Source organism: Cervus elaphus, chromosome 9 (genome assembly GCF_910594005.1).
Source record: "Cervus elaphus chromosome 9, mCerEla1.1, whole genome shotgun sequence".
NCBI classification, from domain to species: domain Eukaryota; kingdom Metazoa; phylum Chordata; class Mammalia; order Artiodactyla; family Cervidae; genus Cervus; species Cervus elaphus.
This window is the reverse complement of record NC_057823.1, coordinates 83,080,717-83,105,514: the sequence shown is the minus strand read 5'-3', so window position 1 is coordinate 83,105,514 and position 24,798 is coordinate 83,080,717. Positions and strand designations below refer to the sequence as shown.

General features: G+C 38.2%; 2 protein-coding genes across 7 annotated transcripts in view; one reads left to right on the top strand and one right to left on the bottom strand.

The window, feature by feature from the left end:
• XRCC4 (X-ray repair cross complementing 4) overlaps positions 1 to 11,938 on the bottom strand; it is a 277,860-nt gene extending 265,922 nt beyond the window's left edge. For 2 of the 6 annotated variants that reach the window (XM_043913539.1, XM_043913540.1), the window contains exon 1: positions 11,833 to 11,937. The gene's annotated coding sequence lies outside the window, so the exon portion shown is untranslated. Of the gene's footprint in view, positions 1 to 11,701; positions 11,804 to 11,832 lie in introns of those variants that run through there. The other 4 variants (XM_043913536.1, XM_043913541.1, XM_043913542.1 and 1 more) reach the window with 3 other exon arrangements.
• A 78-nt stretch (positions 11,939 to 12,016) lies between these two features.
• Positions 12,017 to 24,798, top strand: part of TMEM167A (transmembrane protein 167A) — a 41,661-nt gene continuing 28,879 nt past the window's right edge. The window contains exon 1 of the mRNA XM_043913543.1: positions 12,017 to 12,129. Within this exon, the coding sequence (XP_043769478.1) occupies positions 12,127 to 12,129 (3 nt within the window). The 5' untranslated portion in view covers positions 12,017 to 12,126. The remainder of the gene's footprint in view (positions 12,130 to 24,798) is intronic.

Below are 24,798 nucleotides of genomic sequence, written 5' to 3'. Positions count from 1 at the left end.
TCCTTGCTATTCTTTAGAACTCTGCTTTCAAATGGGTATATCTTTCCTTTTCTCCTTTACTTTTCACTTCTCTTCTTTTCACAACTATTTGTAAGGCCTCCTCAGATAGCCATTTTGCTTTTTTGCTTTTCTTTTTCCTGGGGATGGTCTTGATTCCCGTCTCCTGTACAATGTCACGAACCTCTGTCCCTGGTCCGACAAGCACTCTGTCTATCAGATCTAGTCCCTTAAATCTATTTGTCATTTCTACTGTATAATCATAAGGGATATGATTTAGGTCATACCTGAATGGTTTAGTGGGTTTCCCCACTTTCTTCAATTTAAGTCTGAATTTGGCAATAAGGAGTTCAGGATCTGAGCCACAGTCAGCTCCCGGTCTAGTTTTTGCTGATAGTACAGAGGTTCTCCATCTTTGGCTGCAAACAATATAAACAATCTGATTTCGATGTTGACCATCTGGTGATGTCCATGTATAGAGTCTTCTCTTGTGTTGTTGGAAAAGGGTGTTTGCTATGATCAGTGCGTTCTCTTGGCAAAACTCTATTAGCCTTTGCCCTGCTTCATTCTGTACTCCAAGGCCAAATTTGCCTGTTACTCCAGGTGTTTCCTGACTTCCTACTTTTGCATTCCAGTCCCCTATAATGAAAAGGACATTTTTTGGGTGTTAGTTCTATAAGGTCTTGTATGATATAATACTGGAGGATCAGTGGAGAATAACTTCAATATGGAGAAATAACTCCCAATATGATACTGGACATCAGTGGAGAAATAACTTCAGAAAGAATGAAGGGATGGTGCCAAAGCAAAAACAACACCCGGTTGTGGATGTGACTGGTGATAGAAGCAAAGTCCGATGCTAGAAAGAGCAATATTGCATAGGAACCTAGCATGTAACATCCATGAATCAAGGCAAACTGGAAGTGGTTAAACAGGAGATGGCAAGAGTGAACGTTGACATTCTATGAATCAGCAAACTAAAATGGACTGGAATGGGTGAATTTAACTCAGATGACCATTATATCTACTACTATGGGCAGGAATCCCTTAGAAGAAATGGAGTAACCATCATAGTCAACAAGAGAGTCCAAAATGCAGTACTTGGATGCAATCTCAAAAATGACAGAATGATCTCTGTTCGTTTCCAAGGCAAACCATTCAATAGTACGGTAATCCAAGTCTATGCCCCAACCAGTAATGCTGAAGAAGCTGAAGTTGTACGGTTCTATGAAGACCTACAAGACCTTTTAGAACTAACACCCCAAAAAGATGTCCTTTTCATTATAGGGGGCTGGAACGCAAAATAATTCTTATGCTAGATGATGGGAATTCATTATTCCCTCTTCTTTTACATATGTTTGATATTTCCCATAATAAAATGTGTAAAAAGAAAAATGCTTTCAATAAGTCTTCTTTGACCATCAGGATAATTGTTTGTTACTTTTGGGATACTTTTGTAAAAGGAAAAAGTCATCTATTAGAAATACATTCTTAAATATATAACTAATACTTCAAAATTTAGGAGCCTAACTAAATAAGTATTAAACTCACTACTGGTCACTGGAAATACTTCTATCTGATAAACATTACGCCAGGGACAGTGGTGCATAATGCATTGGTAAATTTATTTTACAACAATGAATCAAATATATTACTACTGAGGATAAATTTTTTGAATAATCGATTGAAAAGCTGATAATCAAAATAGCTAAAATTATTTCAATATTTATTAGCTATACACTAATTATTTGGTCTTAATGCCAAAATGTGAAAAAATTAATTGAAAAAATAGTCAATATATGAGCCACTTTATGTGTATATTCAAAGACCGCACAGAAGATTCACAATAAAGAAACCAAAAGTAATAATCATACTGAAACTTTCCAAAATTTTTCATCCTATGACATATCATTAGACTCGTGATATCAGAATTTTCTTATCTAACTAATATGAGTCAAATACCTATTATACATAATCAATAAGCAATTCTAGCTCAAATGGCTGAATTCATTTCATCTGTATCAATTTGAATGACGTTAGTTTACACTGATACTTTTCCTTCTCCATGTCCAGTTGAAGAGTTCTGTACTGTTAGCTATAACTAAACATTTGTCAGAAACTGCCACCAGTGTCTGGTCCATGCCCTACCCAATTCAGGTTAAAAGTGTTCATTTATCCAACATTTAGAGAGAATTTGGTGATTTGCATTACCTAATACAGACTCCGCACTCATGGCAACAAAACCTTGAGTACCAAACACGCCCACCTCCACTGTTCTCATACACAGGCTATGAGCAAGTTGACTTTGATCCCAAGTTGCAGTAGAATACAGATCTGGACTAAACCAACATTACATTTTAATCTCCAGGAAGTGATTCAAAGATGAGTACATGATTCAAGTTAGGACAACTAAAACCTGTAAGGCTCAATGTCAAGACTTTTCTTTGCATCTAAAGCATAGAGTTTCTTCTGTACTGGATTTGATGTTATGAGGTGTACAACTGGAGCTGTTCAGAACAAAACAAAGAAAGCAGAAAGTAGAACTGAGGGGTGACCAGCAGCTCAGATCTGATTACGGCAGCTACAGGATCTAGATCTAATTGTGAATGTTTTAGGTATGAGGCCAAGAAATTCCTTTTTGCTTAAACTATCTTGTGTCAGGCTTTGGAATCAGACATTTCAAGATGAATCCTCACGGTTACTCATTGGTTATGTGGATCTCAATTACCTTAAAGTATGTGAAAAAAAGTTGTAAGTAAGCAAACATATATATTCCATCAATGGTGTACCACACTTCGGGAAACATTCTATTAAACTCATAATATTCAACACCAAACAGGAAGTTTTACATTTTCAACTTAATATGCTTCCATTCTTATCAAATTCAAAACACATGACATTTTGAAAACACTGGGACTTTGTTGTCACCACATAATAAATAACCAGTAACAGGTGGTTCAAAAAGACAATTGGTAAGTATTTGTATAAGGCATTAATGATTCTAAAAAAACAATCATAACGTGTCTATTCAAAACAAAAGTACAAGTTCTGGTTACAAGGCAAAAAATGTTTTCCAAGTTTTAAAAATCACTAATTAACAATTCTAATGTTTTCTCCTAAAAACTCAACATCTTACCTCAAAATAATGGCAATGCCTCTTTGAAACAGATATACAGTCAATTTAAATTTTAAAATGTGTTTTTCACTCCTATCTTTAATATACTGAACAGATTAAAAGTTTTTTATGAACCTCTAAGCAAATTTGTTTTTCCATGTTTATCAAGTTGTTTATAGAAACATATGTAGCATCTGCAAGAATATATGATTTCAACCGTACTCAGCATTCCCTGTTCACAATATAAACATTCAGTTCAGTCGCTCCGTCATGTCTCACTCTTTGCAGCCCCATGAACTGCAGCACACCAGGCCTCCCTGTCCATCACCAGCTCCCTGAGTCCACCCAAACTCATGTTCATTGAGTCGATGATGTCATCCAACTATCTCATCCTCTGTCGTCCCCTTCTCCTCCTGCCCTGAATGATTCCCAACATCAAGGTCTTTTCAAATGAGTCAGCTCTTTGCATCAGGTGGTCAAAGTATTGGAGTTTCAGCTTCAACAATAGCCCTTCCAGTGAACACGGAGGACTGATCTCCTTTAGGATGGACTGGCTGAATCTCCTTGCAATTCAAGGGACTCTCAAGAGTCTTCTCCAACACCACAGTTCAAAAGTATCAATTCTTCGGCACTCAGCTTTCTTTGTAGTCAGACTCTCACATCCATACTTGACTACTGGAAAAACCATAACCTTGACTACACAGACTTTGGTTGGCAGAGTAATATCCCTGCTTTTTAACATGATGTCTAGGTTGATCATAACTTTTCTTTCAAGGAGTAAGCGTCTTTTAATTTCACGGCTGCAATCACCATCTGCAGTGACTTTGGAGCCCAAAAAAATAAAGTTTCCACTGTTTCTCCATCTATTTGCCATGAAGTGATGGGACTGGAGGCCATGATCTTAGTTTTCTGAATGTTGAACTTTAAGCCAACTTCTTCACTCTCCTCTTTCACTTTCATCAAGAGGCTCTTTAGTTCTTCTTCGCTTTCTGCCATAAGGGTGGTGTATTCTGCATATCTGAGGTTATTGATATTTCTCCTTGGAATCTTTATTCCAGCTTGTGCTTCCTCTAGCCCAGCGTTTCACATGATGTACTCTGCATAGAAGTTAAATAAGCAGGGTGACAATATATAGCCTTGACGTACTCTTTTTTCCTATCTAGAACCAGCCTGGTGTTCCATGTCCAGTTCTAACTGTTGCTTCCTGACATGCATACAGGTTTCTTAAGAGGCAGATCAGGTGGTCTGGTATTCCCATCTCTTTCAGAATTTTCCACAGTTTATTGTGATCCACACGGTCAAAGGCTTTGGCATAGTCAATAAAGCAGAAATAGAAGTTCTTCTGGAACTCTCTTGCTTTTACAATGATCCAGCAGATGTTGGCAATTTGATCTCAGGTTCCTCTGCCTTTTCTAAAACTAGCTTGAACATCTGGAAGTTCATGGTTCATGTATTGCTGAAGCCTGGCTTGGAGAATTTTGAGCATTACTTTAATAGCATGTAAGATGAGTGCAATTGTGCTGTAGTTTGAGCATTCTTTGGCATTGCCTTTCTTTGGGATTGGAATGAAAACTGACCTTTTCCAGTCCTGTGGCCACTGCTGAGTTTTCCAAATTTGCTGCCATATTGAGTGCAGCACTTTTACAATATCACCTTTTAGAATTTGAAATAGCTCAACTGGAATTCCATCACCTTCACTAGCTTTGTTCGTAGTAATGCTTCCTAAGGCCCACTTGACTTCACATTCCGGGATGTCTGGCTCTAGGTGAGTGAGCACACCATTGTAACTAAATGGGTCATGAAGATCTTTTTTGTACAGTTCTTCTGTATATTCTTGGCACCTCTTCTTAATATCTTCTGCTTCTGTTAGGTACATATCATTTCTGTCCTTTTTTGAGCCCATCTTTGCGTGAAATGCTCCCTTGGTATCTGTAATTTTCTTAAAGAGATCTCTACTCTGTCCCATTCTATTGTTTTCCTCTATTTCTTTGCACTGATCATTCAGGGAGGCTTTCTAATGTCTCCTTGCTATTCTTTGGAACTCAGCATTCAAATGGGTATATCTTTCCTTTTCTCCTTTGCTTTTCGCTTCCCTTCTTCTCACAGCTATTTGTAAGCCCTCCTCAGACAGCCATTTTTCTTTTTTGAGTTTATTTTTCTTGGGGATGGTCTTGCTCCCTGTCTGTTGTACAATGTCACAAACCTCTGTGACATTATATTGTAATGTAATATAAACATTACAATATGGTAACATAATTAGATTGCTGTATAAACGCTATCAGTCTTCGCTATCAGAAATGAGAAATGATGAGAGGACCAGTCCCAATAGCCATGGTTCATGGTTTTCTAGGACTGTTTGGACTATTATTATTCTAAGAATGCTAAGTTTAACCTTCTAGAAGTCTGTAAAACAGATGCAAGGTTGTTTGTGTGGTTCCAGTGACTTGATATAAAGGTTTCAAGCAACTATTTTTCATTAAATACTCTGTTAAGTCACAGTGATTCTCACATGGAATTAACAGTGGTGATCTGTGATAGTGGACCAACCGTATTTACCTTAGTCGCTCATTACCGTATACATTTTCTTCTGAGACATAGTTGCCATATAATAATCAGGATAAATTTCCTCATTACAGTTAAACTTCAGAAACTTATATTTTCTCTACTGCTAAATTTCCAGAGCACAAACTTTTGGTCCCTAAAAGTAATGTTATGATTTGAGCCAACTTCTGTAAGAAAAATGGTCTAAATGAAGAAGTCAATTCCTAAGCACAATATTAAGGCAAGATTTTTTTTAATTCAATTTAGAGATGAGTATCATAGCACAACTAATTTACAAAATTATAAATTCCAACCAAGCATGCTGTAATTTACAAAAAAATACTTAAGTCAAACCCACATATGGAACTATATTAATACACTATATTATAGAAGCATCCACCTACAAATTACCAAAAAAGAATCAATAAATTTTTTAAATTGAACATTTGAAGTGCCCTAAAGTTTAGACAGATGTTATCCTATTTTGTCTGAGATTTTCTCTGAGCAGCTGTTCATCTGGACATGTTCCTTATTTATTGATATACTGTGTCCAATGCTAGGGTCATATTTCTTAAACAGGAACTTGGCAACTTCCAGATTCTATGATAAATATTGACATGTCTCAGCACATCAATATTTATACTATCAGGACACTTTGATGAGTCTCTTCAACAATGGCCGCATCTTATGTCTTGGCAGCCACTTGTTTCTGTTCCAATTGACAAAGATTTTTCTTTATTCAATAAAATTCTCATTAACTGTTCTTACAAAATTACAAGTAAGCTAATAGCATCCTCTCACACAAAGACCAGATTGAAGTCCTTGCTTATTTCAACATTTTCGTCACTGCTGCAGGGTTAGTAAAGCTCAGAGAAACAAGGCACAAATTCAGAAGTGTACTCCAAGTAATACTTGTTTTGACTCTTAATTCTAAGCCTAATCATTATTTTCAATCCCACTGCTAAGGTTGAAAGCCGCTGAAGCGTTTTCAGAATTTATAGAATTAAATTATTTCCCTTTTCGTTAGTCCTAAAAGCTAAACAAATTTCTAAAAGACTGGTTTACAGACTGTAAAAATGATGACGATATTCAGAGAGCAGTTAAAATCCAGAATGCCTGCCATAAAAGGTAGTTGGAAAGTCTGGTTCATTATCTAGAATTAAACAGTGTTTTATATGCAAAATTAGTGCACCTAATTTTTGTGCCAAGTATCAGAAATCATGTTAACAAACCAACCATTATTAACGCAATCTTAAGAGCAAACTCCCATATCACTGGGAGAAAATCTTTGTAAAATCTTGTAAATATCCTGGGATTTCCCAGTGGCACAAAGGCAAAAGTTTAATTTAAAGCTATCGGCAATACCGGTATCTAGCAAAAGTATGAATGCCTCATCAACCATTTGGAATTCTAACATGGTTTTCTCTTTTGGGCAACAAAAATCTCAATGGTGTTTTTCTTCTATGAAGAGCCCAATTTCATCAATATTAAAAATTTGCTGACTATAACAACCCTCTGTTCACTAATTTCAGCCTGTGTTTTAGAAAAAGTCACAATTAACTTTCTTATCAGTACTGGCAGCTTCACAAAGGACAAGGAGCATATTGCCCAGAGCGATAAAATGCATTAACTAAAAACCTCCTACTATTATAAGAACAACTGTCTTGAAGATAGTCACCTTTTTCCTTGAAAACGAGCTACTGCAAATAAAGCACTGACTTATACCTCATAAAACTCAGACTGAAATCAAAACTCCTAGCTGAGTAACTTTGGTCATGCCATTAATGCATTAAAATATTCACTGACTACATCCTTTGTACCAGGTTTTAAACATCTCAAAGATGAGTAAGACATATTCCCAGCTCTCTGGGGAGGAGACAGAAACACCCAAAGAGGATTATTATACAAGCTTGTAAAGTACAGAGGCAAGATAGGAGCTCCTCTGAAAAGTAGCATGTTAACGAGTCTGAAATTTCAGAATAAGCTTCCTTGAGTTATATCTGATATATAATTTAGAAGGTGGCAAAGGTCTAGGCGTGGAAGGAAAAAAGATAAGAAGACACATTTCAGAAGAAGGTGCATGAGCAGAGGCTTGGAGGCAAGAAACAGCATGATCACCACAGCACTGTTTATAATAGCCAGGACATGGAGGCAAGCTAGATGCCCATCAGCAGACGAATGGATAAGGAAGCTGTGGTACATATACACCATGGAATATTACTCAGCTGTTAAAAAGAATTCATTTGAATCAGTTCTAATGAGATGGATGAAACTGGAGCCCACTATACAGAGTGAAGTAAGTCAGAAAGATAAAGACCAATACAGTATACTAACACATATATATGGAATTTAGAAAGATGGTAATGATAACCCTATATGCAAAACAGAAAAAGAGACACAGATGTACAGAACAGACTTTTGGACTCTGTGGGAGAAGGCGAGGGTGGGATGTTTCAAGAGAACAGCATCGAAACATGTATATTATCTAGGGTGAAACAGATCACCAGCCCAGGCTGGATGCATGAGACAAGTGCTCGGGCCTGGTGCACTGGGAAGACCCAGAGGGAGCGGGTAGAGAGGGAGGTGGGAGGGGGGATCGGGATGGGGAAAACATGTAAAACCATGGCTGATTCATGTCAATGTATGACAAAACCCACTACAATATTGTAAAGTAATTAGCCTCCAACTAATAAAAATAAATGAAAAAAAAAAACAAAAGAAATAGCATGATAAACAGAAATGAAAATTCAGTTTCAGACTGACTGACACTAACAAGAGCATTTGGGGGAATCATAGGCACTGTGGTGAAGGGATCTCAAGAAGAGTAAAAGAGAAATTGGAACTTGGAGCACAGAAAACTCTTGAAGGGATTCTTGCTCAGAAGAACAAATAAATGGCGTTGGAATCAGAGAAGGATTAAAAGAAGCACTTCTTAAGGTGAAAAAAATAACATGCAGGTCAATCAAAAGTTTTCTGGGTCTTAATCTAAGAGTCATGTGGAAAGAGAATTTTTTTAAAAAGGAGAAAAAACAGGACAATGATGAACACTAGATAACAAAGAACTTCAACCTCTGACTATGGAGATTAGTTAAAGATCAAAGAAAACAACAAATTAAGTAAAACTATTATTTTATTTACTATATGTGAATATCATTGAACGAGAAAAAAGAAGTCAGATAAAAGGAAATGATCAATACCATCAATACGAGAGACAAGTAAAAAGAGAAGAGAGAAAGTGGTCTGGTACTAAAAGCACTATCAATTGGTACTAAAAGCAGTACCAATTCAATTTTTTAAACTTTTAATTTAAAAAACTGTTCACTGAGTGCCTAACATTCAAGTCAACTGGCCCTCCTTCATTATCCCTCCCTTTAAAAGGTTTTTATTTTAGTGAACAAAGAAAGCCAGGCACACAACATGCAAGCCTTATAGAGTGCTAGAAAGTGAAAGTTGCTCAGTCTTGTCCAGCTCTCTGCCACCCCATGGACTATACAGTCCATGGAATTCTCCAGGCCAGAATACTGGAGTAGTGGGAGCTGTTCCCATCTCCACGGGATCTTCCCAACTCAGGGATCAAACCCAGGTCTCCCACATTGCAGGCAGATTCTTTACCAGCTCAGCCACCAGGGAAGCCTAATACTGGATAGGGTGGCCTATCCCTTCTCCAGGGAATCTTCCTGACCCAGGAATCAAACCAAGGTCCCCTACAATGCAGGCAGATTCTTTACCAGTTGAGCTACCAGGGAAGCCCATTGAGTGCTTGCTGCTGCTAAGTCACTTCAGTTGTGTCCGACTGTGCGACCCCATAGACAGTAGCCTATGAGGCTCCTCCATCCCTGGGATTCTCCAGGCAAGAACACTGGAGTGGGTTGCTATTTCCTTCTCCAATTCATGAAAGTGGAAAGTGGAAGTGAAGTCGCTCAGTCCTGTCCGACTCTTCGCAACCCCATGGACTGCAGCCTACCAGGCTCCTCTGTCCATGGGATTTTCCAGGCAAGAGTACTGGAGTGGGGTGCCATTGCCTTCTCCATTGAGTGCTGGAAAGTGAAAGTGAAGTCATTCAGTCCTGTCCAACTCTTTGCGACCCCATGGATTGTAGCCCACCAGGCTCCTCCGTCCATGGGATTCTCCAGGCAAGAATACTGGAGTGGGTTGCCATTTCCTTCTCCAGGGAATCTTTGCAACCCAGGGATCGAACCCAGGTCTCCTGCATTGCAGGCAGACGCTTTAACCTCTGAGCCACCAGGGAAGCCCACTGAGGGCTTAGTGCAGGTCAAATACCCGACAATACTAGGGAGGTCCATGCATTCTTTGCACAGAAAAACATAAGTATGTACTATTTTTACATATAATTCTACTGAACCTAAGAAATCAAAGTTGAAAATACTCTTCTAGATGCAGAAGACAATAATTTTTGAAGAAGGACATTATAAGAATCAGATTTCACTTTTAGTGAGTAAAACAATGATCCAAGATAGTCTGAAATAAGATTCCATACCAGAGTTGCCAGAAAAGAGACTTTTGAAATAGCAATGTAAGACAGTGCTTAAATTAGTTTACTGGCAGTGAAGCCAAGAGCAGGGAGTTTATGTGCTTAATGACCATATATCTCAATTACCACCTCCTTAGGGATCTTGCCAAGAGATCGTGTCAGATTAACTTTGTTGTGTTACATGAAAAACTTTACATATAAATGTATGTTCAGTCTTATCTATTGCTATTTGGCTTCCTCTATGGGTAACTTTATTTTATTTTTTTTCCTATGGGTAACTTTAAAATAACTGGCATTGTTCTTCCCTATTTTGAAGCTGAAGTATGTAAAAGCCCATGGTCTAAAATTAATTAAAATTCGTAAATACAGTAAATCAACTGTGATTTTTAACAACTTCAATTTCCCAGTGCACTTCAGCTATTACATATAATCCTCAAGAGTCCATGTAAATGAAGACAATCTACATGACAGCAAGATGTCTGCAGACACATTTACTACTTTGAAAACCAAGCTTGATGAGTTGCACAACATAATTTCCATAACCAAGCCAAGATTATTTAATTTGAATGGCAAGACTTAAAAAATATATTGTAAAGCAATCACAAGACAAAGCATTACAGCTTGTTTTTTAATAGAACAAGGATACAGTATATTTTTATATATTTCTTATTCCACTCTTCCCTATGCCCATTAAATTTCTGGAAGGAACAGGCCATCTTTATCCCTCTGCAGCAGTCTCATGATGGTATGAATAAAAGCTCAGTTAAGTACTTGCTAAATTTGTGTACTTAATCAATTCTTGACAATTCAGTAGATTAAAACAAAAAGTTAGTAATGGTTTAAAAAAAAAGAAAAGAAAAAAACTTGGTGGGCAGTAGCCAACAATACAGATAGTAGAAACCCAAATATTCTAATCACTGTGTTGCCCTAAATATAGACGGGTCTCATAGTTTGGCCAAGAACAGCACATAAATCAATGCATTATATGAGCTTCCTTTCCTGTTTCTCTCAATCCACTTTGAGTCAAAGTATTAAAAAATTGATAACATTCTAAAAAGAATCTGGGGAGAGGGACTAGAATCTTATCTAATGGGATTGTTAATATTAGAGAAAGCTAAATAATAATACTGATTAAAAGAAAAAGATGGTATATGTCTTGCAGGTGGACCATTTTTCTAAAGCATCTAATCATTTACTGAACTCAGGAAAGGCAGCTCCTTTCCATTTGTTCCCACAGAAAGTTCTTTCCTGACTCCAACGGGCACCTTTCAGCCTCAGATCGAACCCACTGACAATCTACAAAACGCTGGGAATTAGAAGAGAGAATGCCAATGTTAGAAAAATGATCAAACACCTTCTCAACACAACCCTCTGAATTCAAGTGTCCTCCTAATCCCACAGCTTTACAGGGCATTTCAAGGGCGCTTTACACAAAGAATCGCACAGGTGCAAAGGTAGAAACTGAAAAGGGAGCCCAGGAGATGCACGACCTGCGGGTAACGCCAGAGAACTCAGGTGTTCCCGAGAGTTTACAAACAGAAGGGCCAGAAGCTTACACATCGAGGGGAGTCCAAGCCGGGAAAAATTTGAGCGCTGAGGAGTTCTAGAGAAGTAAAGAAAAACAATAATAATAATAATAACTGGACCACCGACTATTAAAGAGTCAGTCGCCACTTCCGGACCCTACCTGTCAGTAATTCCACTTCCGGCCTCCTCCGAAAGGCCCGCTCCCACAGGCGGACATAAAGCAGCCAATGAAAGTGTCACCTACTTCCGCGGGGGCTGAATGACGTCATTTAAGTCCCGTCCTTTCCGGTAGAGAGGAGCCTATCGTAGAGCCCGAGACCCGCGCCTCAGGAGGAGGTACCCTGACAGGCCCAACCAGACCGCGGGAAGGGGAGAGAAAGGCAAGCCGGCCGTGCACGCCTCTTCCGCCCTGGGCCCGGAAGGGTGATGTGGCTGGGGCTTCGCCGGCCTCACTATGGTAAGAACCGGGGCTTTGGGGTCGCGAGTGAGCTTTGTGCAGGGGCTGCGGGCCCGTACTAGGGTTGGAGGGTTGGGTGGCAGTCCCCGGCCGGGGAACCCTGTCACTAACTTGACTCTCCCGGGACTCAGAGGGCGACATGGGCCCGGGAGCCATGTGGCCACTGCACGTCCAAACTGGGACAGCCAGAGCCGACCACCCAAGAAAGAACCTCAGGGCCGCAGAGCCCCTCCTCACACACAGAGGCTACTTTAATGACTTGTTTCAAAGAAATGCGCTAGTTTGGCTTAACCCGTCGTTACTTACTCTTTGTGGTCATTTCCAGGCTTTAGAGCTGCCAGGTTTGCGCTCTTGTGCGGTTTGTTATCTCATTGCGGACCTAAGCCAGGCGTTTCATTGTTGTCAAAAAAACCCCAGACGCCCCACCTTAATTTTCACCTGTTGAATTAATTGGCCTTTTGGGTCTCTCCAGCTCCATTCTCGCAACTCTAAAGATGCTGCTTTATAAGCTGTGTTTTAATGATTGGAATTGTCTGTGGAGGTGGCTTTTCTAGAAGCTTACTGTGCTTGGAGTGGTATCTGGCCTCGGGCCTTCCTCCCCTTCCATACATTATTAAGGTTTCCTGTGTTATTTTGTCTTATTGCAGATTCCTTTAATAGTTTGGGCCTTTTAGAGAAGCTTGAAATAAGCCACAGAAGTTCACAAGAGAAATGTTTACTTCTCCAAGCTGAGAAGAATACGTAAAACCAACATGGACAGAGGACAGATGAAATAATCAGTAGTGATAGTAAAGATCTCCCAAGCTATGTCTGCAGGCATTTCACCTTTGTCGCGGTAAATGCTGACAGCTTCTACACCAGGCCCTCACCATGAATTTATGAGGTCTATGTGCCACATGTTGCATTTATGAGGAAAAGATTCATGCCTTTTATTATAGTATCAAAAGCAGCCATGGCAAATGCTTTTCTACAGTGAAAAGTTGCTGAGCTTGTGTTCCCAGAAGTTCTTGCAGAATCCCACACAGCACAGAACCCTTAAACGTTTAATCGAAAACTCATTAATTGTTGTTTGCGTTATGCCAGCTACTTTGGTTATAGCTGGGACATAAGGCACAGTCTCTTCCCTGGAGAAGTTTACAGTGTATAGAGGGGATGACATTTTATTGGAAGGTTATTCCTTCCTTGGCTGAAGATCCTCTCCAGCTCCTTTTTCGAGCTATCACATGAAAGGACACAAGTGGTTAGACTTGTGTCCTGAGTGAGCCATTATTTAACTTAGAAAATGTGGTTCATTTTGCAATCCTAAAAGAGTAACAAGACTGTTACTCTTCTTGCATATACCCTCCTTGAGGCTGAAATTGGATTATTTTACTTATAGTACAAGCAGAGATAGATTCTTTTTTTTTGGTCATCTTTTTGTCTTATGTTCTGTTTAGAAGCAAGACATATACCATTTAAGATTAACAGTATTTGAACCATCTGGCTGTACTGGTTTATTCAGAGTAACAATAATAGCTCTCATTTATTAGCATTTGCTGTGTGCCAGGGTGCATTTGAAAAATCAACTTAAAAGCATTGTCTCATTTCGAAACTTCTGAATAGATGTTTACAGGTAAAGAAAGTCAGGCATGCCAAAAGTCTTCATGCTATTGTTAATGAAAAGAACATAACTGAAAATCAAATATGTCTTAGTGGTTTGATGCTCTCAAATAGAATATGCCAATCAGATGTGGGTGGAAAATAGAAATAAGTGCCAGGTAGTTAATGTTTTCATTCCTGCTCTGTTCCTGTGAGCTTAAGATGTCAGCATTTCAGGAAAAGTACATTGTAGTTGGAAGAGTTACACAGTGAGGTTTCTTTCTGAGTTTGTACCTAAACTTAGTATATTTGCAAGGTGGTGATGGAGTCACTCAGTTGTGTCCGACTCTTTGCGACCCCATGGACCATAGCCCACCAGGCTTCTCCGTCCATGGGCTTTTCCAGGCAAGAGTACTGGAGTGGGCTGCCATTTCCTTCTCCAGGGGATCTTCCCGACCTCGGGATCTAACCCGGGTCTCCCACATTGTAGACAGACACTTTACCGACTAAGCCACCAGGGAAGGTAGCCTAGTGATAATGAGATGCTTAGATAGCACCACTGATTCAATGGACATGAATCTGAGCAAACTCTGGGAGATAGTGAAGAACAAGGAAGCCTGGCCTGCTGCAGCTCAGAGACATGGCTTAGCAACTGAACAACAAGCAGTGATTATGACTTATATCTGAATTACTGTATTTTAATGAATCCATTTTTCTTTTTAGAAAGAACCATTCAGTTTTTAATATCCTCCTTCCATTGCATTCTCCCCCCCCCCATAATTTATTTATTTATTTTTGCCTGTGCTGGGTTTTTGTTGCTGCAAGTGAGGGCTACCCTCTAGTTAAGATGTGCGAGCTTCTCATTGCAGTAACTTCTCTCATTGCAGGGCACAAGGTCTAGGTGCACAGGCTTCAGTAGTTGCATCTCCTGGGCTCTAAAGCACAGGTTCAGTAGTTGTGGCATGGACTTTTATAGTTCTGCAGCATGTGGGATATTCTCAGATCAGGGATTGAGAACCTGTGTCTTCTGCATTAGCAGGCAGATTCTTTACCACTGAGCCACCAGGGAAGCCCCCAATGAATCCATGTTTTAAAATGCATTTCAAGGCCATTAAATGTTTATCAGCAATAATAATTTAGACTGATCAGAGCATAAACAGTATAATAATTATATCATTTATGAATTAATACTTTTAAAAACTCCAGAAACCCTAGTTCTCCCTAACTTAAAGTTCTTCAAGAGTCATCTCTAGTTTCATCTCTTCCAAAGAAGTCTTCCCTGTACCTTAAGTTTTCTTCTTCTCCCTTTAGGTCTATTTGGACATCTGTAGTCCAGTCCATGTATATGCCACCACTGTCCCTTTTGTGTAGAAAACAACAGTAAGATATTGCTTATAATTCTCCCTTCTCTAGGCAGAGTTCTTAAAAGTAGAGACTAGGTCTTTTAATCTCTACATCATAGTGTCAGAGTTAGCACTTAAATGAATGAGTGTCTGGATATACAAAGTCATGTAAAACATGCTCATTGTATTCAAGGACTTTACAGTCCAATGGGGGAGAGTATTAAATAAGTAAATTTTATGTGTCATCTGCTAAGACATAGAGAGACATGTGCGGTAGAAAGAACATGAGCTTTAGACTAAACCAAACAGGGTCAGAATCATGCCCAGCTACCATCCTTTACTTGATCAACTTGAGGAAGTTTATCTTCATTTCTTCCTCTGTTGATGTGTTAAGTGACTTACAGATATTCTCATTTAATATTCACAAACCCTGCAAAGTAGGACCTATTTATTGCATATATTTTATAATTAAATTGAATACCAGAGAAAGGGTGTGAAATAGTTTATTAAATAGTTTATTTCCTCTTGTAGCTGAGAAATTGTTTAGGGACAGAGAAAATAATTGTCACTGGGAACTGCTAGAGGGCATCCTCAAGGAGATAACACTCTGACCTGTGTATTAAGGAGTGACTGAGGATTAGAGAAGGAGTCATTAGCTAGAGCTGAGAAAACATTCTCTAGCCTTTAGAAAGATAAAGGGTGAGGTAGTTAAGGACACAAAGAACATGAAGTTAAATAGTTGCCTGGGGAGTGCAAGAAATTGAAGTTAATCAGTGAAGAGATGAGACTAGAAAGCTTGAGGCCAGATCTTGACGTGTTTTCAAGGCCTTTATATTTTGATAATGTTTGTGTACCTAGTAAAGACTTTGAGCAAGGAAAAGAATGGAGTGCACTTTAGAAAACCAACTGGTAACAATGGAGAAGATATATTTACATGTTGTTGTTTAGTTGATAAGGTATGTCTCACTCTTTGTGACCCCATGGACTCCAGCACACCAGGCTTCGCTGTCCTTCACCATCTCCCAGAGTTTGCTCAAATTCATGTCCATTGGGTCACTGATGCCATCCAACCTTCTCACCCTTTGTCACCCCCTTCTCCTCTTGCCGTCAAGCTTTGCCAGCATCTGGGTCTTTTCCAATGAGTTGGCTTTTCTCATCAGGTGGCCAAAGTATTAGACCCTCAGCTTCAGCATCAGTCCTTACAACGAATCTTCAGGGTTCATTTCCTTTAGTACTGACTGGTTTGATCTCCTTGCTGTTCAAGGGACTCTCAAGAGTCTTCTCCAACACCACAATTCAAAAGCATCAATTCTTTGGCCCTCTGTCTTCCTTAGGATCCAACTCTCACATCTGTAGATGACTACTGGAAAAACCGTAGCTTTGACTGTACAAACCTTTATTGGCTAAGTGATGTCTCTGCCTTTTAATATACTCTCTAGTTTTTTCATAGTTTTTCTTCCAAGGAGCAGGCATCTTTTGATTTTATCATCCACTGTGATTTTGGAGCCCAAGAAAATAAAATCTTACTGTTTCCATTGTTTTCCTATCTATTTGCCATGAAGTGATGGGACCGAATACCATGATCTTAGTTTTTTAATATTGAGTTTTAAGCCAGCTTTTTCACTCTCTTCTTTCACCTTTATCAAGAGACTCTATAGTTCCTCTTCCCTTTCTGCCATTAGGTTAGTATTGTCTCCATATCTGAGGTTGTTGATATTTCTCTTGGCAGTCCAACTGATCAGTCTGAGTGATTCCAGCTTGTTATTCACCCAGCCCACCATTTCACATTGTACTCTGCATATAAGTTAAATAAGCAGGGTGACAATATACACCCTTGTCATACTCCTTTCCCAATTTTGAACAAGCCCTTTGTTCCATTTTTAGTTCTAACTGTTGCTTCTTGACCTGCATACAGATTTCTCAGGAGGCAGGTAAGGTGGTCTGGTATTCCCATCTTTTGAAGATTTTTCCAGTTTGTCGTGATCCACACAAAGGCTTTAGCATAGGCAATAAAACAGAATTCGATTTTTTTTTTTTAATTCCCTTGCTTTCTCTTTGAGCCAGTGGATGTTGGCTATTTGATCTCTGGTTCCTCTACCTTTTCTAAATCCAACTTGTACATCTGGAAATTCTTGGTTCATGTACTGCTGAAGCCTGTCTTGAAGGATTTTGAGTATTACCTTGCTAGCATGTGAAATGAATGCAATTGTCTGGTAGTTTGAACATTCTTTGCCATTGTCCTTCTTTGGGATTGGAATGAAAACTTTTTTCCAGTCCTCTGGCCACCTCTGAGTTTTCCATATTTGCTGACATATCGAGTGCAGCATTTAACAGCATCATCTTTCAGGATTTTGAAATAGCTCACGTGGAATTCCATCACTTCCACTAGCTTTGTTCACATGAATGTTTCCTAAGGCCCACTTGACTTCAGCTCCAGGATATCTGGCTCTAGGTGAGAGACCACACCCTCATGGTTATCTGAGTCATTAAGATCTTTTTTATATAGTTTTTCTGGGTATTCTTGCCACCTCTTCTTGATCTCTTCTGCTTCTGTTAGGTCCTTGTACTTTCTGTCCTTTATTGTGCCCATCTTTGCATGAAATGTTCCCTTAATATCTCCTATTTTCTTGAAGAGATCTCTAGGCTTTCCCATTCTATTGTTTTCTTCTATTTTTTTCCATTGTTCACCTAAAAAGGCTTTCTTATCTCTCCTTGCTATTGTCTGGAACTCTGTGTTCATTTGTGTATATCTTTCCCTTTATTTTTCTCAGCTATTTTTAAGGCCTTCTCAGACAACCACTTTGCCTTCTTGGATTTCTTTTTCTTGGGGATGGCTTTGGTCACCACCTCCTGTACAGTGTTACAAACCTCCGTCCATGGTGCTTCAGGCACTCTGTCTACCAGATCTAACCCCTTGAATCTATTCATCACCTCCATTGTATAATCATAAGGGATTCGATTTAAGTCATACCTGAATGGTCTGATGGTTTTCCCTGCTTTTTTCAATGTAATCCTGAATTTTGCAGTAAGGAGCTCATGATCTGAGCCACAGTCAGCTCCAGGTCTTAATTTTGCTATCTGTAAAGAAGATGAAAATCTGAGAAACTAGAAACAAATACAATGATCTTACATGATTGAATGACTGCCCTCTTGACAAGTTTAAGTAGGTTGAAAGATAAAAGTAAGAAAATCATTATGAGGTGCTTAGTAAGGAGTGGTGAAGTATAAGTCCAGTTTAGATGATTGGAAGAAAATATTTTTTAAGCACCAACTCTGCCATGTGTTTTGCATATGATGTTTTATTAGAATCTTACATTATTGGCCACTCTACATATGAAGAAAAAGGTGAAGAATTGTTAAGTGTCTTCCCCAAGACCACATTGCTTATAACTAGTGAAGGTCAGATTTAAACTTAACAGCTCCACTTGTCACCAAATCTTAGGCCCTTTTTGTTATACAACACCATTAATCCCACAGGGAATTCTAGAGGAAAAGCAACATTTGTATGCCTCAGTGTGGATTGTTTGCAAGATCATAATTCTGTAGCTACTATTACTTCTGCACCTTCAATACAGATGACATCACAGTAGAAAGGCAGGTTATCTTCTTAGTATTATAATAATAGTTTTGACTGCATGAATACATGAGAAATTTCCACGAGCTACACTTTGAAAACCTCTGCGTTAGGCTAATAGGTAGGTATCTGAAGTGGATGCTGGTCTTCTGTAGCATAGTGGCTTGTAACTCTAACTGCAAGTAAAAACTCCCAGGGAGCTTTGGCAAATTCTGTGCCCACAGTGAGTGAGTGAGTGAAAGTCGCTCAGTCGTGTCTGACTCTTTGTGACCCCATGGACTGTAGCCCGCCAGGCTCTCCTCTGTTCATGGGATTCTCCAGGCAAGAATACTGGAGTAGGTTGCTGCTCCCTTCTGCAGGGGATCTTCCCAAACCAGGGACCGAGCCCAGCTCTCTTGTTTTATCTTCTGCTAGTTTTGCTTCCTTTTGGTCTTCACCCTACTGGAGTCTGGGAGCTGTGCATATGTGTTAACAACATCTACCATACCTCTTCACTTTAGCTTAGGCTGGATGTGAAGAGCCAAAACAGGAAAACACTTAAGGAGACCTGAGACTCTCACAGAGCAATAAATTAGAGCTGCTGTTTCTTTTAGCTTTGTTTTCCTGTTCTTTATTTTTTAAATGTAATCTCTCCTTTTATCAACCTTCATCATTTCATACTGTAAGAAAGTGAAGTCACTAAAGGCAAATAACCTTATGAATCTGCGGAGTGTGAAGAGAAAAGGCCATGGTACAGATGAGCGGATTAGGAGGGAGACACCTAACTCTAGGTTTACAGTTGGCAAAAACTCAGGCTTTATTGTACAATAAGTATCATTATATGTTACACAATGACTGGGTACTGATTGCTTGCAGTGACATAAGCATAAGCAATCCTTCAAAACCAAGTATAAATATAACAAAAAAGCAATATGGAAAAATTCAGAAATGTCCAACTATTGCTATTTCTTGGGTGAAACTGCTGATCAGTAGTTGGGTTCCCCAACAAAATATGAGAACGAGAGAATTTTAGAAAGCAGCAATTTTAAAGAAATGAAAGCCATGCAAAATGCATTGCAGTCCTTCATTATATAGTTCATAAGTATGAAAAATAGAATTCTAGGCTGTTAATTAATTCATAATTCTGGAAAAATATTTTTCCGTATAGTGAATCTCTAACAATAGCTGTTACACAGTCTCTCTCCCTCGCTCTCTTTATGAGAGACCCTTATCACCAAGTCTTCCCTGGATAGTCTCTGTGCCACCATTTGCTTCCAGTTGCTTCACAAGCCACTCTTAACCTACCTCTGGAAACTATGTATAAAATCATGTAATTTGTGCTAATGATATTAGCATTTACACATCAAACCAATATATATTTAACCAAGATAATCCTTTAAACCATGATCATGATTAGAAAGTGACATTACATCAATATTACAGACAACTATTTTTCCCATGAACTATGGAATATTTTTTTCCTTGGACAGATTCACCTCTTCCCAGAAATAGGCAAAGTTCAGTGCAAAAGAGTAACAGTAAAGTGTTCATTAAGCCATCAGAACAAATCACCTTGTTTTCAAGATAATAACTCCACCTTAGTTTCAAGTGCATCAGTGTACTAACCTAAAGGATTTTTACCTGTAAACAGTTTACACAGCAAAAGTGCTGGGAGGATGTCTTACAAGCAAAACCAGGGCTGGCTATGTAAGAGATCTATTAAAAATGACTTAGTGATTTTAAATGATAACTGATCAAAAATCATGTTAGCTCTATAGAATGGGAATTTAAGTTTAGAGTAAATACAGTGTCTTCTGAATATAGTCAACAAGCAACAAAGCCAGAGCCCATAGTTAAAGGTTTCCAGACCCTGCAGAAGGAATCTACTGTACTGCATGGATATCTGCCCATGCCACAGAGTTTAGTCCAAATTTCTGGGTGTTGATTATTTTTTTAAAGCTCCAGGTAAAGTGAGTAGCCAGAGTTCATACCCTGCTTGCCTTCATTTATTTGCAAGTTTTTCCATTTTGTCATTCTTAGTCTTAACTATTTGCATGATCAGAATTTTTTTTTCATAACAGAATTTGCACTTTTCCTTCAGACTACTTTCTCTTATCATTTATCAGGGACATGTGAAGCATTTACATCAATTTTCTTAAGTCTACTGTTTGTCATAGTTACATGCATGCTTCCTCTTGGTAATAACTGTGACACTTTTGTTGCTTCATATTTAGATGTGAGATGTCTATAAAATAGCTCAAAATAGGCAGCACAAACAGAACAAATACACTGTAGGTCCAGTGAAAACAGGCGCAAATGACCACCAATGTTGCCAGTGGAGAACAGAGTTGAAGTGAAAAAGAAAATGTTAATATTCCTGTATGTTATCAGAAATATTTTCTAATATAAGACTTAATCTTGAGGAAATGGGGTGTTGTATGTGTTTGCACATTCACATACTGTCTTACATTTATCCCTCTATTTCCATGTTTTTCATTTTAAGAGATAATAGTGTTTCATATGAATTTATAATAGAAACTAGTTGGGAAATGCTGACCTGACCTAGATTTGTAAATGATAAAATGCTGACCTACTTTTCCAGTGCTGTATAATTTCTATCACAATTAGGTCAGAAATATCATTTCTGGGTTTCATTTCACTCCCAGAGAGGGATCAAGAACTTTAGTTTTGCATGAAAACAATAGGTATTGAAATTAGTAAAATAGTTAGTGTTTAGAGTTTTAAAAATTTAAGTTTGATTCTCAGTTAAACTGTAAGAATTAATATGTCAATAAAAATGTATTCCCCATGTAGGAGGCAGTCAACATTTGAAGCTCCCAGACAGTGTTATGCATAAAGAAGGCCCTTAATCAATAGACTGGTTAAGTAATTTGTGTTGATAATCCTAAAAATAAATAAGCTCCATGGAACTCAAGAGATCCAGGGCTAATGAATATACTGGAGGCTTAGCCAAAGTCTTTTCTGCAGAATAAGTACAGTTAGCAAGCAACCAGTCATTTAGCAGTCTTGGACAGAGCACTGTTTAGCATATTAATATGTGTATTTCTTTAGCGTTTTTCATTGTTTCTTTCTTTGTACTATTCTAATGCCTGCATCGTTTCCTCTTTTTTTTACTTCTGTTCCTAATGTTTTGGGTTTTTTGGGTTTTTCTTAGCATAGAAGTATTTTTATTTATGTATCTAAAAACAAAACACTTAACGTTGAAGTCTTGCCCTTATATCCATACTTAGTATAGTTTTAACATTCAGGAATGACTCCGAAAATAACAAATTATATCTTTATGGATAAAATGATAGAAATTGAACATGAAATAAATACTCCTAACTTTTCAAATCAACTTGAGAATAGAGAATTTTAAAGAGACATGTCAACATTAGAGGTAATTTCATTTTGGATGCTAACCTTTGCATTGACCAGTCTCTATCCTTTATTGAGAAACAGTTCAATCTAATGTGACCAAATGAAAGTCTGGGTTATTTTTATTATTTCATTGCCCAATAAATTGCCATCTACTTCAGAGTAATTATGCAAAGTGACTGATTCATCAAGTTTATTTCCTTCTAGTTTGATAATTTAGTGCAGTGATTTGAAGCACATCAGAAGCTCTAGTTAGCTGTGAGTAGCATGATGGGTCTGGAGTATGGAGGAATAGTAAAAAGGGGCCTTTTGGGGGAAAAAAAAGTTGAGATATTCATTGCCAGTTTTAGAAGAACAAGCACAACTCTGATAATAATGGACAGGGTGGGACTCCTATATTCCAGGACCCCAAAGGTTACCATTCTGATTGTATCTGAGGTTGTGTTCCAGAAGTTGCTACAGGCAGCCCTGAGTCTAGGGAATGTTACTGGATACCTCTTTATAAAAAGGAATTGTTTGTAGGTGTGGTGGACAGAATGCACTTCTCTGCAACCCCCTTTAAAAAAAAAAAACTGAATATGTTATCTTATTTGACACAAGGGACTTTGCATGTGTGATTAAGAGTTTTGGAATGGGAAGATTATTTCTTGAATTACGGGGTGACAGGGCAGTTTAATCATAAGAATCCTTGTGAGAGGGAGGCAAGAGGGCCATAATCACAAAAGAAGTTGTCAAGGTCAGAGTGATGAGTGGCTCACTAAGCCAAGGAATCAGGCAGCCTTTAGAAACTTGAAAAGGCAAGAAAAACAGATTATTTCCTCAAGCCTCCAGAAGGAGCAAGTTCTATTGTATTTTGTAATTCCTTAATTCCAGTGTGTGTGATTTAATGTTTAATAGTGAGCTAAATTTATTAGACTGAGCAGTGTGCCATTGTATAACTCCTGGCGTTGGCACAGGGTGTCCTTGATGAAAATTAGATAAACCTTAGATTTGAGGGTCTAGAACTTTCTACCAGCCAGTTTGCCTGCTGCCTCAGGCATCCAGAACTGTTGAGGATATATCTCTTACAAATTAAGTGGACTCAGAAGACACTGTCCCATATGCAAGCACCTCAAGGATGACTGCTCAATAGAACTTCTCTGAATTCTGGTTAGTGATACAAGATTTGGATGCTGAAAAGAAATTACCTCAGACCTTTATTTTACCCTGTAGCCCTGGCCCTTAGCACAAACATATGTTTCTTCATTCTGAATTTTGCAAAATATCATTGATAAGTAAATATAAATGCAAAGCTGTGTGTGGAGGTTTCTCTTAAATAGTTAAGACATTCAGCAGTCTAACCTATATTTTTTTAATAACATGCATTGTTAATTTGGAATCTAAGTGTGCTCTTGCATTTGTTAAAATGTTTATTATTTGCAGTTGTGTTCACGTTCCTGTTCATTCAGTATTTTTTCAGTGACTGCTGTGTACTATTTAATAAGCACAGGAGATTGATAAGAACCTCCATAAAATAGAGGAAACAGTTATAGGGCAATCTGGCGGGTGACAGGTATGTGTGTAACACGTAAATGTACAAAGATCCAGCCTCTGTTTGGTGTGGAGAGTGGGGTGGACACAGGGAGGACTTCACAGAGGAGGTGATTCTTGAGACCAGAAGGTTGAAAAAAACGTATAGCATGTACAAAAACATAGTGTACCTTGAAAAACACATGATTTAAAGGATCTGAAAAAAAGAGAACACAGTAAGTGAATTATACTTCCCTTTCCACCTTTTTTAATCATCTTTCCCTCTATTTTGTGATTAAATATGCTTGCTTTCTTCTTAGCATCCTCCCTTCCCTTCAATAACACTTTCCTATTGAAAACCTCAATTACTTATCTACAGAACAGTAACATCTGTTTCCTTTAACTCTGAGACTAAAATTTTGTGTCAGCTGACAACAGATGCTAAGCATTAAGAGGAGTGCTTAGGTAGGCTAGGCAGTGGTAGACTAACCTCTGTGAGTTTGAAACACTCCTGACCAGAGTCTAAGCACATCTAAAAGACTTTACCACCTAAGATTATTTGTTTAAATTTTAGGGTCTGTAAATTCCAGGAACAAAGTAGTATGTATTATATAGTACATACTAGTAAGTGATTTTCATTTGTTAATGATTTCCCACAGTAATATATGTATACACACCCCACTTCTTTAATAATGGTATGTTTTTAAGTGCTTCTTAAAAATCTTTTATGATAAAAAATTTAAACATGTAAGGTAGAAAAAAAAGTATAGTGAAGTCACATATACTCAACATTTCATCATCAACTCCATACCTCCCACTACACACACACTGGGTTATTTAGAAACCAGTCCCAGACATATTATTTAAGTACATTTCTTTAACAAGATATTCAGGGATTAAAGTATAGATTGCAAAATCATGAATTTAGATACTCTATTAGGAAGATAATAAATCTTTTCAAATTTCTTTTCCATCCACTTTACTAAGTAAATCCTTTGCTTAGTACAGAAAGTCTGCTCATTATTCCCTGAACATGCAAATTCCTGATTCTTTGGGGATGTTTCCCATGCTTTTGTCTCTTATGGAGCCTGCTCTGTATTCTTTGCCATTTGATTATGTCCTTTCAGGCTTGACTCAATTCCTTGAAGCCTCTCCTGACTTTTCTTTGTGAAAATGGCTTTTTTTTTTTTTTTTTTTTGTCAGCATTGCTCAGTTATTTACATATGTTAGAAGTTGCTATTTCGTTTTTAAAATCTATGTCCTTTTCTCTTTCATTTATAACTGCTGTATGCCTTATCTCATGTATAA